This window comes from Pieris brassicae, chromosome 2, assembly GCF_905147105.1.
Source record: "Pieris brassicae chromosome 2, ilPieBrab1.1, whole genome shotgun sequence".
NCBI classification, from domain to species: Eukaryota; Metazoa; Arthropoda; class Insecta; order Lepidoptera; family Pieridae; genus Pieris; species Pieris brassicae.
In genome coordinates, this window is record NC_059666.1 from 16,910,099 (window position 1) to 16,922,837 (window position 12,739).

A 12,739-nucleotide genomic window follows, 5' to 3' on the forward strand; every position below is an offset into this window, starting at 1 on the left:
GGAACTTATTCAGGAAGATCTCGATAGGCTAGATGACTACTGCAAAATAAACAAATTATTCTTAAAATACAGTAAATGTCAGCATATCGTGTTTACAAGGAAAATATATAAAACAATCACGGCCAACTTCACCCTTGGAAACCATTCCCTCGAACGCGTGGGCTCTGTAAGGGATCTTGGGGTCCTTCTTGACTCCAAATTATCCCTAGATAAACACATAGGCTTGATTATTAATAAAGCCTACCGTATGTTGGGTTTCATAACGCGTGTCACCAAACCTTTCAAAGACAAAACATATATTCACCTCTATAAACCGCTTGTGCAGTCTCAGTTGGAATACGCTAGTCCAATCTGGAATCCCTACTACGCTATATATGTCACACAACTGGAGGCTGTACAAAAGAAATTTTTGCGTATTTTAAATTGTCGCATGAACGGTGGTAGGGCTAAATATAACGTACTTAAAAAAAAATATAATTTGCTTTCTTTGAGTACTAGGCGTAGTTTGATAGATTGTGTCATTATAAGAAAAATATGCGTATATGAATTAACTTGTTCAAATCTTCTCGAACTCATAAGATTCAATATTCCTGCCAGATCTCTACGCTCGCACAGAACCTTTAACCTTCCGACTCCCAGAACCAACATTGGGTTCCGTGAGCCTCTTTACAGGATGTGTTCTACTTTTGATTCTACTACTAATATCGATCTTTTTTCGCACTGTTCTACTGCTTCATTTAAGAATAGGTTAAAACAACTATTCGAGTAGTAAACCTTGTATCTTTCTTCTTATTTTGGCTACTAGTATATCTGTCGTTCTACCGATCTAGAAACTTTGTATTGTCTACTTAAATATTTTGTTCTCTGTCATGTCACGTTTTGTTTTGCTTTATATCCTTTTTTTTATTAGTGAAACTTTTTGTGGATATATCCAATGCTTTAATTCTTATGTTTATATTTCTTTTCTGACTTCTACTTTTAGAGATGTATCTGTTTGTTTCCCAAATGAATAAATAAATAAATAAATTTAACGAGTCTAGGCGTGGTATGGTGGCACGCATAGATAGCTTAACTGACTTGACGAAGGAAGTAATGAAGTAAGATACACAGATAACAAACAACAATATATATTATTATTACCGATTGCAGAACCTGTGAATCGCAAGTTTTCAATAAGAAAAGAGCGCTTAGATAACCCTGCAATACAATCAAAAAGCAATTAAGAAATAAACTATTTTACAGCAAAACCGACCACTCTAACTTGTAATAAAGGTGATTTTGGTTTAAAATATATAATATCGACGAAACGGGATCGTGACTAGAAATCCACGTACTTTCGAAACTCGTTTGTTAAATCCTAGCCATTTTCAGAACGGGGTGTGTTGAGATGTAATAACGTTAGCATAAGCCCTGTAAAGCCAATGTACATTATCTTAATATAATGTATTATTTCTTGACGTATATAAATTAATGATTCTTGAGAGCTTGAATCAGACCAGTGACTTCTCAAACATGTTTTTTGTACCTAGAAATCCATATAGAACTAGGAAGTAAGCGCAATTTTATTTTGCAGAGGAAGTATTGGTCGGTAGCCAAAGAAGATAAATAAGTAAATGTCGGAAAGTATATTATGGCATCGTTGGCTGTAACAAAATAATAAACTTATTACTGTATTATTGAATAATTATTCCTTCTGCATCAGCCTCCACATTCAAACTACCTTTACTCTAACTTCTGACCGCTAACCGATCCCGGCGTTTTTGTATGCAAGTTCGATGTACCTAGTTCTCTAATCCAAAGCGCTGATCAACCTTGGAATCGCTCATCGCACGGTACAAAAACTCACTATAAAAATCGAGATCGTTGTTGTTACTGGTATATTGTTAAGTTACAGAGTGAGCCCTTACTTTGCTCTGACGATCTTGCGACATCATTGGCAGATAGTTTTAATGTTAAGCAGCTTCCCAAGCCTCGTATGCATGCGTAGAAGCATTTATGACTCTCTCCTCAACCTCATCTTCTGACTCTTCGTTCGTCCGTTTTCTTCATGTCAGTTTAAATAAGGGTTTAAAAATTTCAACTATGTGCAACTGATTTTGTTACAGTCATTGTTCATGTTCAAACTCGCGGCAATACGTGCTGGTTCGAAGCGATTTGCGTTTCAAATGCCAATTCAAGTTTGAGATACCTGATAAACGATCCTGTCTGTACCTATAAATACTCTTTCTAGCATCAAGCGCGGTATTGTCGGCTTGACAAGAAAATAATTTGTGTTTGAAGAAGATCTTTCAATTGTATTTTTTTTTTGTTAATATCTTATTTGATCTGTGAATTTCATTAATTTAATACAATACATTAAATTAATCTAAGAATCAAGAAATCTCATACAGTTCTGTATTCCTAAATATGGAGTACGGGGCAAATATCTAGTTACACAGTACAGTAAATAGTTACAAAGTAGATCGTTAACCGACCTGCCCCTCAACTCAAAATAATTACTATTTCACCTTATTTATGCTTTATAACCAACGGAGTAATAAAGTACTTAAACCTACGCCTAGGTACAAAAATAAACTCTAAATGTTGTCTTAAAGTAAATTTAATATGGAATATCTCTTCTGGGGGAGTCATATGACCTGTAAATGACACTCGGCTTCCAACCCGTGGGTGAAAGCCTCCCACGGGTGCATAAAATTAGCTCTTCTAGTATGAAACTTTTATATACATACGATGTAAAAATAGGAACAACTAACATATGAAACTCATATTCTTTATCTCTATTATTAATTCTAATGACAATATGAAATTTCAACTCATTTATTTGTGTACAAAAGTTCAGATTTGACGAACTTTTAAATTTAGAATTAGTTAATTAAATAGCGCTATCAAAAAGCACACGAAATGTAAAACAATTATATATTATGTAAAAAATATTTATTTATATAAGTGTGGTCATAATTACTACCAATTAGTCAATTATCACAACTAATTCTATGAGAAATCAGATTAATTTATTACAAGAAAATAATGTTATAACTATATTTATACTCAATATGTCAAACGAACTTACTCCGCATTTTTCCATATATAAGTGCTAGAATAATTAAAGACTGACAGTATTAAAAATTGTGCTTAAACTAATCCAACGTAATCTCACTGCGAGTGCCTACTGTCCATACCAGGTTTTTGATCTGAATGCAAAGAAACCGGATCTCGCAAGGACGTGTAACTTTCACAAGTTATTATGCAAGTGGATTAGTTTATATAACCAAACAATACACAATGAATTCGGCTGCGCATTGACATTGTAACAGACAGTTGACAGGTAGTTTGATAGATGACATTAGTACCACAGATAAAAATGATGTTGCTCTCACGCAGTGATACCTAACAATTTGAGTCTTCAGATTGAAATCATTTGATTTGTGATAAGCAAAGCATTGGAAACGTGTCGAGATTACCATACAAATATTTTAACAGCCATATAAAGACGTGAACTACCTAAATGGTGTTAAGGCTGGACATCCTATGTTCCATACCTAGGGGATTAAAACATTTCTTAGGTTTAGGGGAATGCATTCAGACAAGTAGTAGTAGTCAGTAAGTAAAACAGCGATATGTGTAGTTTTAATGAAATCTTGAAATAAAATCTCCACATTCTGTACGTCTTTGTCATAATTCGTAGTAATATTTTACTATGAACTACATACTATATTACTATCATGCATAACATCTCACGGTTTATTTTATAAATCATTTATATTACTTCCACAGACGATTAATAACGTGTAATAGCTTTACGATAATATTAGAGCATTTGATCACTTCCTCAACTTTCTCTACAAACATAAAGAAAATTGTATAGATGAAGTAAGTAACAAGATACAAGACTAGTTATTCTTGTTTTAGCACGTTGTAGGATGTAATTGCACAAAATTACCATAAATTTCATACGGTCTTTTAAATGTTTGAAAACCATAGAACTTTACATAAAATAATAATTGCCCAATTGTAGTTTTGCCCGCGGCATCGCAATACATCTATTTTCTCAGAGAAACGCTACGGGCATGTTTTGTCAGACAATCAATAAATAAAAATATATTCCTATTTTAGCTATTCCCCACAATTTCATTTGCATTAAGCAATGTCTTAATATGTTTTATTAACATAAGTATAGACTTATTAGTTTGATATTTACTGACACCGAAGTTCTTTATACACTTGGTTTTTTGTATTTTTATTGATTTTAAATTATAAAGATACATAGGAATCATTGTGAACGACTGCACTGTTCAGTTACCCGTAATAAAGTGTTAGAGCTATTTACATGTATATATACGTTTGTAGTATAAAACAATAGACAATATAGAGATTACGACAAAGTATCACAAAGGACTATTTGATGGGCGTAGAAAAAATAATCATATTCTAATAAAACATATAAAAATCCGATGGATCCTTCGAACAATGAATAAAAAAATAAGAATATAGTATCAAGTGAAGTTCGACTGTGTCTTACGTAATTCGACGATCAAAATTGTACTTACACAATGAAAAAATCGCGTAGGATGGTATCCATTTCGATACGTCATAAACAGATCATATTTGTCCCCAGTAATTGCTCATAAGTGGATCAGTCACGGCTCGTTTGACAGTTTGCTCGGAAGTTGAGATTTGATATGCTCTCTTTGGCTCATATTGCGTAACTGGCGACAAGCCCCGGCATCACACCGGTCCGGAACATCACTAATAATAATAAATTAAAAACTGTATACAATCGAATTCTGAAAGGGAACTTCATTTTTTAATTGTAACAACATTAATTATTCTTTACTACTTTTATTTTCAATTCGGACAGAATTAGATTAAGAGATTAAATTATATCGAATCCAAAATATATGACTAGGAGTGTAATTCACCCGCGTTAATGTGATCGTAAATATAATAAATATTTTTTCCTATATTTTGCCATATTTTTACGCATTTATTCTCGGATGTCTTGTTTTTTTATGAAAAAATTATAAATTGATTTAGAAGTTACATAGTTTAGCGAATACAAACTAAAAATCAATCCTTTTCTCTCTATAATATGTAAGAGTGTAAATCTTACTAAGTCTCGAACTTTGATAATAAATAGCTACGGTGAAATCCGGTCGGCTTACATATTATTAATTAACAATAACATTTTATTACATTTTTGTATAATCCTTTATCACGTATCCTAAAATTAACTACCTAGTATGCTATTTTTATTAAAATTGTTGTAAAGCAAATATGCGTCTGCCTTCGTTTCGTACAAAGGGAAATTCTTTATTAAATTCCTCATATTTACCATTTCGAACTTTTTGTTGGTACATGAGAAATAAATTTGAAAGTAAACAACGAAATAAGCAAACTATTATTATTCTAGTTTTGAATTAGAAGGTACGGGTCTATTCAGTTAAAACAATAAAAACGTTTATCCTACGTTCCACTAGAAAGCCTCAGCGCGACGCCTGTGGTTTTGAGTTATATTCCAGGTTGGTGCAAGTATGCATAATGTTACTGGTGATCTTCCATGAGAGCTATAGAGCTGGCTTAATTTTTCTGTATCAGAGGGCCACCATAAAAGGATATTGAGAGATCGAGAGAGGCACTTACGCGGTGTTGCTATTTACTTATTACACGAATATGGCTTTATTAGACCTACCCGAAGTGGTCTAAGTGGTTATTGTTGACCCGGTTCTTGATTTCCAACCTTCACATACATAAAATGCATCATGATCTCAAAAGAAATCTCTACAATATGTGGTAATACATTTTTGTCAAAGCTTGTAAAAACATTACTTAAATCAGCTTTTCGACGACATTACCTTTGAATAATGAAAATGTTTACCTAACAAAGGGCCATAAGATAAATATTCAGTGATGTGAAGGCTATGGGCGACTAAAATATTTAACAAGTCTCGTACATGTAAAGTTATGCCCCATAAAACATGAGCTTAAAGCTTCCTTGTTAGTTAAAACATAATATTTTGTAGATGCGCATGGCGTATAAAATTTAAACTGGGCAAGTTGCGAAGTATTTCAATTAAGGCTTTCATAAGCGGATAACTTTACAATAATTATTGGTAAATCTCTATCGTCTGCAAAAGTGACGTGGAGTTTATTCCTTATTAGATAGTAAGTAATTTATAAGGTTATATTTTATTATAACTTCTATTGAAACTAATTCTAATATCTTTTTAATTGTTTTGTTTAAAACTCTAAATATATACACAATGACATAACTTCTTTAAAAAATATTATATTCATCGATAAAGCATAATTTTCTTTAATCCGAATTAATATATTGTGATTAATACACAGTAGATAGTAGATGATATATCATAGTTTCTTATGGCCTATTCATATCCTTATGCCGACGAAAATACATAGATTTTTTACCACACCGTTCCCTTGTTCACAGGAAGAAAACATAGCACTTAGATTAATAAAGCAGCATGCAGACATAGAAGAACCTGAGAGCAGTCCGATATCACTCGAGGAGTATGGCACAGGCAGTACTGGAAAGTACTTCGATGAGGCAGGCTATGTCGCTGGTGGGGCAAAGGACAATGACCCCTACCTCAGGAACAGATTCAATCAGGTGGCTTCCGATGCGTTACCTAGCAACCGAGGTGTGCCTGATACGAGAAATGCTATGTAAGTCGTGCAATAGCAATTTTATAAAAGATATAATTTTAATGAATAATGTAGCATAGGCTGGAATATAATATAAATATAGCATATCCCGTCATTGAGGCATAGTGTGATATAAATAACACTCAATCATAAGTACAAAGAGTGTTAAGCGAAAAGTATTAATTAGACTTCTATTCATACCAAACATTTATCCACATCGTAAATTTAAGATTAATAAGTTACATATCAAACCAAGTATATATCTACCTCAGTATACTTCGGGATCTATAACTTATCAGTGTATATTGATCATATATTTTTAGCTGCAATAATTCTCACTTATATACGTAAATTATCACGTAAAACTAAAATATGTGTAAAAATTATACAATTTTCAATTTGAGTGTGTCCAAAGTGAGTCTTGGATATAAAAAGGATCAAACAACAATCAGATAATAAAAGATTTTATTACATAAATTCTAACCCTACTTTATAAATACGTAACAAACGTTACAGAAGTTTATATTATTGAGTTAGTTACAAGTTAACTGGGTTACTAAAAGTGGCATTTAACATCGATCGCGGGAACGTTACCTCTACACTGTAAAGGTCTTGCTCGTAGTAGACATTCTTGACATCACGAGAACTGTAATTTCACGAGTTTTTTTTATCGTAATTTGGAGAGTGCTAAGTCTCCAAACTCTGAAAGGGAATTTATTTTCATATGGATAATTTCAAACTAAAGCTATTAGGCTAAACTTTGATAAATTAAATTTATACGATGTTCCTATCAAGAATATGGTGTATTATCGTTTCTAATATAATACATATTTTCAGGTGCCGGCTGAAAAAATACGACGAAGATTTGCCCGAAACCAGCGTTATCATAACCTTTCATAATGAAGCGCGATCTACTCTCCTAAGAACCATTGTCAGGTATATAATTTATACCAAAACTTGAATAATTAATTATACACAAATATTTTTTTCCTTTTTAATACAATAGCACTGTTTGCAACATATGGACCTGAAGTTTCCCATTACCTTAGGATTAATTTAGAAATCTAAAAATGTTAAGGTCGTCAGGAAGGTTTCGTCAGTCTCAACCCCTTTATCTGCTTTACTAGATTATTATTGTATTTTTTATTTTATTTTCAGCGTGTTGAATCGAAGCCCAGAACATCTAATTAAGGAAATAATTCTAGTCGACGACTTTAGTGATAACCGTAAGTTGACTTAAGTATTTTTAAACTGTAACTTTTTTAAAACTATATACGTGCTGTGTATATATTGTATAGTTAGTATACAGCAGTATCGCGATTGTGCGTTCGAACACGGATCCAAAGAATTAAATAATTTTATTTGTGTCATCAACACTTGTTCGTATCATAGAGTAAAACTTTGTAAGGACAGCCTCAAGTATATCTTATATAAAATAATGGACGGTGTGTGGCAGGCACAATGATGGATTATCCAATCAATAAAACAATTTGCTTCTTTTGTCTCTGGCCAAAAACGTATAAAGCTAAGCTAAGATAACACGTATGGCGTATGCATAAAGGGACTTCGCTTTTGTAAAAATATACTTCACACTACATGGACAAATTACGCAACACTTGATTATACACAATTTGTTGTAACGATGTGTTTAAAAAGCAATTCTGTTTCACTTTGTGTGCATAAAACATTTGAATATACCCAACGCTCAATTTAACGCAAAAATTTACATTTTTATTATTTAACAGCTTCTCAGTGAGAGTTTATGTAACACTGAATCATTTGATTCTTTATAAATGATCTTTATTTAAGTTCTGAATACATGTTTTAATTAGTATATGTATTTTAGAATTAAAAATGTGTGCATGTACTACACATATACACACGTACGAAGTGAAACTTCTTTATGACCTTATTTTTGGGAAAATGATCTATTATATGCATCTTTACAGAAATTGGTTAAATAAAGTAAAATTATATAAAGTTTAACGAAATGCTTTTATTATCAGAGACATGAATACAAATAATACACTTTTTTATTTTACCTATTACTACTAAGATTATTACAGAATTTCATGAATTGTAATAGAATTATTATTGGCTTCGAATCTCTTCGAATCAACCGTGGTAATTGTTTTTCTAACGCCGATAAAGAAGTTTCACTTGTACAATATTGTAATATATAAAATTACCTATGAAATTATTCTATGAAAATTGCATACATACGAAAACAATTGAAAAAATCAGTTACTATGTAATATTCTGATCAAGATCTGGCAATAAACTTTCCGTTGCTCTTTTAAATCGCCAATCGCCATCGTGCTCCTTAGCACTAAGTGACTGCTTTATTATTATTATTTAATACAATTAGTGTTATTAAATAAAAAAATAATGAATATATAACTAAGAAAACCGATGTCTATCGGCAAGGAGCTGTGAAATAGGATGCACTTACATTACTGTGGGAACAACTCACAAACACGTAGTATCAATGTGAACAGAAATGCTAGCAACCCTAATAACTCATTTGTGATATAATCATTTACAGCCTTTTCGATATAATTCTGCCTCATTTTTAACCAATTATTTTAAACGAAACAATAGTTACCAAACATATTACATATAATCTTGTGAGAAAACATAAAATGTTGTAATATATAGATATTGCGAAATTCTCCGTTGAAAGAAATATAGTATTACGAATTCTATTTTCACATACATTGTATTTTGTACAATTGTATTCAAAGTCGCAATCTTAATACGTGTTACAACACCTAATTAGAATAGTTGCTTAGACTGGTTGGAAATGATAGTGAAAACATTAATTATTAAAGACTTAATAACTTGTAATGTATTTCTTAGTATCTAAAGACGGTAAACATATTTTTCATTTTGATGAATGATATACTACTCATGAGAAAAGTTTTAAATGCTTAGTTGATGTTAATATTAAGCTGTTTCAAAATTAATGCGCCATTTTATTCTTCAGCTGAAGACGGCGCTGCACTCAGAGCAATACGAAAAGTGCATGTCATTAGAAACACAAAGAGAGAAGGTCTCATGAGATCTCGGGTCCGTGGTGCAGATGCAGCAACCGCACCGGTACTCACCTTTTTAGACTCACATGTGGAGTGCAACGTTCATTGGCTGGAGCCACTGCTTAAGAGGATTAAAGAGGTAAAAAATACTTTGAATAAAGTTTATTCAGGATATATTGATTAACAGGTTAGAACAACGCAATGTGGAAGCGAAATCTACAACAATGGACAACTGTGACGCCAAAAAAACTAGAGGCGCATGAGAGTTACGGATGAAACGTCACGAAGATCGACAAAGGGAGATCGAGAAAAAATACACGCTATTGACTGATGTATTCGTTTAGTAGTTACATATTAGAACTTTAGATGGAAATTCTATCGCATAACGTCTTGTGCAGTAAATGCAGATTATTTATTTATTGATATTATCATTAGCACATATACAGTATGTAAATAGTGTGAATATAGATATACAAATACATAGAGTGATCATGTACTGGTACATTATCACTCTTTTTTTTAGTTATAGCAGTGATCGGAATGACAGTTATCTGTAAATATTTTGTTAGATAAATAAGTTAGAGAGACTGCAGTATATTAAATAATAGAGTATACTGGTGGTAATTTAATAAATTAGCGGCAACTGTTAAGCAACCAGAGGTTACCAATACTCTACCAATACTGTAGACGATGTAATGCAATGTATTAGTACATTAAATTACTAACTTCAAACTTAAATCAGTAGAAATCCACATCTTCTTTAGTTAAATAAATAAACATACTTTTAAATCTAAATTTACTTTATATAAAAATTGGGAAAATTACATATATGCGGTTTTCTTTCTTTGATTTTTTTAATAAAGTTGCCTTTAAGTTCAATTAATTACTTCATTAATTTTCCAGTAATTTATTTTTGAATAATTGGCCTACAGAAGGATAACCTCCGACAACGAGTTTGTATGTATGTTGACTGCAATACAAGGAACGAACAATATTTCATATTGAATAGTTAACGTAAAATATTTTATAACTTTCCTTTACAAATCATCCGTAGCAGAGCTCTGAAACGTTTTTTTAAGGCGAAAATCTCATTTGGAATTTTATTTGGGATTATATAAACTAAATATTGACGTAAACACGCTATTGGGAATATATAACTAATTATATACACGTTTGAAATAAATTATAATAGCTATTATTATTCCAAGAAGAGTTTAAAAATGATTCTTGCAAACACCATAGTATCTATCCTTTCACTTATACTGATATATTCTGTTATAAGACCTTGTAATGCATAACGAAAAGACGGTTCACAACTTTATTATACAGAAGGGGCAGGTGTCATCTTTATAGTAGTTCTCATATTAGTGTGACGTATATAGACGAAGTCCGTAAAGCAAGGCTATTTTTAGTAATATATATAACGACAAATGACTTATAAACCATGTGAAGATGGTAAACATAAGCAATGGTGGTTTTAGTATTATAACTCCAACTGTGACTCAGTTAACGTTTTATATAAAAAGGGGCTTTAATCTTTTTTTTTAACTAGTAGTAAAGAGGGTCAGAAACTCATGGAAAATTACTTACAATTCCACCCATAAACGATACGAACTAGAAGAAACCTGTACTAAGAAAATTATATCTTGGCCAATAGCAGTTATAAAGATTAATGCAACAGGATTCCTATTTGATTAACATTTAATAGGACGAAAAAACGTGATGATTTTCGATTGCTTCTAGAAGAATATTTCATAAGCGACAGGTATTTGTTAAGCTAAAGTCAGACCTTGACATTACGATACACATCACGTCGTCTCCACGACGGCATACTTCCATACTCATTAATGATAATGATCGAATAAAATGGAGCGTTATATTGGTATTTGTCATTTAGTGCGTGGTTTTTACAATTTCCAGACATGCGAAAAGTTGCAACTAATAGTCAATTTTTTTAGAGCTCTCGTTCTAAATTGTCACAGCAAATATAATTTAATATAATTTTAATTTCTTAATAAATTTTCTCCAACCTACAAATCAATTTTATAAAAGTAAAAGAAGGCTATATATGTCGAAGCAATGGCGTTACTGTAAGCTGCTATTGTTATTCTATGCCACAGGGATTATAAACGTCAAAGTCAAATCAATTCGATCGAGCAGTCGAACCAAGCAGAAGCCTTAAGTAGACTCTAAAGTTAGAATGAAATGGCTGATGCCAACCAGCCGTCAGTATTTTTATAATTTATCTGAAGGTCCTATTTATATTAATATTCTGGTCGTGCTTTCTAGTCATTGTTCTTGTTCTCGTGTGCTGCATTGTCAACAATCGGTTCCTGTCTCTGGCTTCTTGTCTTTAGACGTTCGATTAACATCGTAATTCATTGTTAGTTACTATCTTAGACTTCCTTCCTTTCTCCACGTGGAACCCTTGACCTTCCTGTGCCATTATTTGGGTACAGCACTTGTTCCTTAACTCATTGTCTCTTGGCTCAATAGTCTTGTCCTGCTTCTATTTCCCCATTTGTACAGAAAGTTATAAACTAGGTTATAAAAACAGTCTATAACTAGGATAATAAAGGCTCAAATGCTCAGAAGGCACGTAGCGTGTTATCCAGATGTCCTCAATTAAATTCCCGGCTAAACAATTATAGTTACGCTTTGGCAAGCCAGGCACACTAGACTTTAAAATTAATGCATGAATGGGATGGAACATAAAACTATAATATCTATTAAATATTTGTACTTATCAAACTTATGAAACGACTATAAAGTGCTCAGATACAATAAACTACATTCTAAAATCTAAATTACTATGTTGTAAGTAAATCTCACATAAAGTACTTGCAATATTATTACAACATACTTTTGTGAAGTTTATTTGAAATAAATTCAACATTTTGTAGTCGAAGAGATTGTTATTTTGTTATACGCAATGGTAATAAATTTAAACTCGTAAATCTATCAAATTGTACACTCGATCAGTGTTTATGAAACAAACGAGATTAGATTCTTAATTAATCTTTATTTTACATCTTTGCATG

At 32.0% G+C, this 12,739-nt stretch overlaps 1 protein-coding gene across 1 annotated transcript in view; it reads left to right on the top strand.

The window, feature by feature from the left end:
* The window catches only part of LOC123718900 (polypeptide N-acetylgalactosaminyltransferase 2-like), a 45,812-nt gene that overhangs the window by 22,974 nt on the left and 10,099 nt on the right, over positions 1-12,739 (top strand). The window contains exons 2-5 of the mRNA XM_045675876.1: positions 6,449-6,684; positions 7,501-7,599; positions 7,822-7,889; positions 9,650-9,837. Coding sequence (XP_045531832.1) covers positions 6,449-6,684; positions 7,501-7,599; positions 7,822-7,889; positions 9,650-9,837 — 591 coding nt within the window. The remainder of the gene's footprint in view (positions 1-6,448; positions 6,685-7,500; positions 7,600-7,821; positions 7,890-9,649; positions 9,838-12,739) is intronic.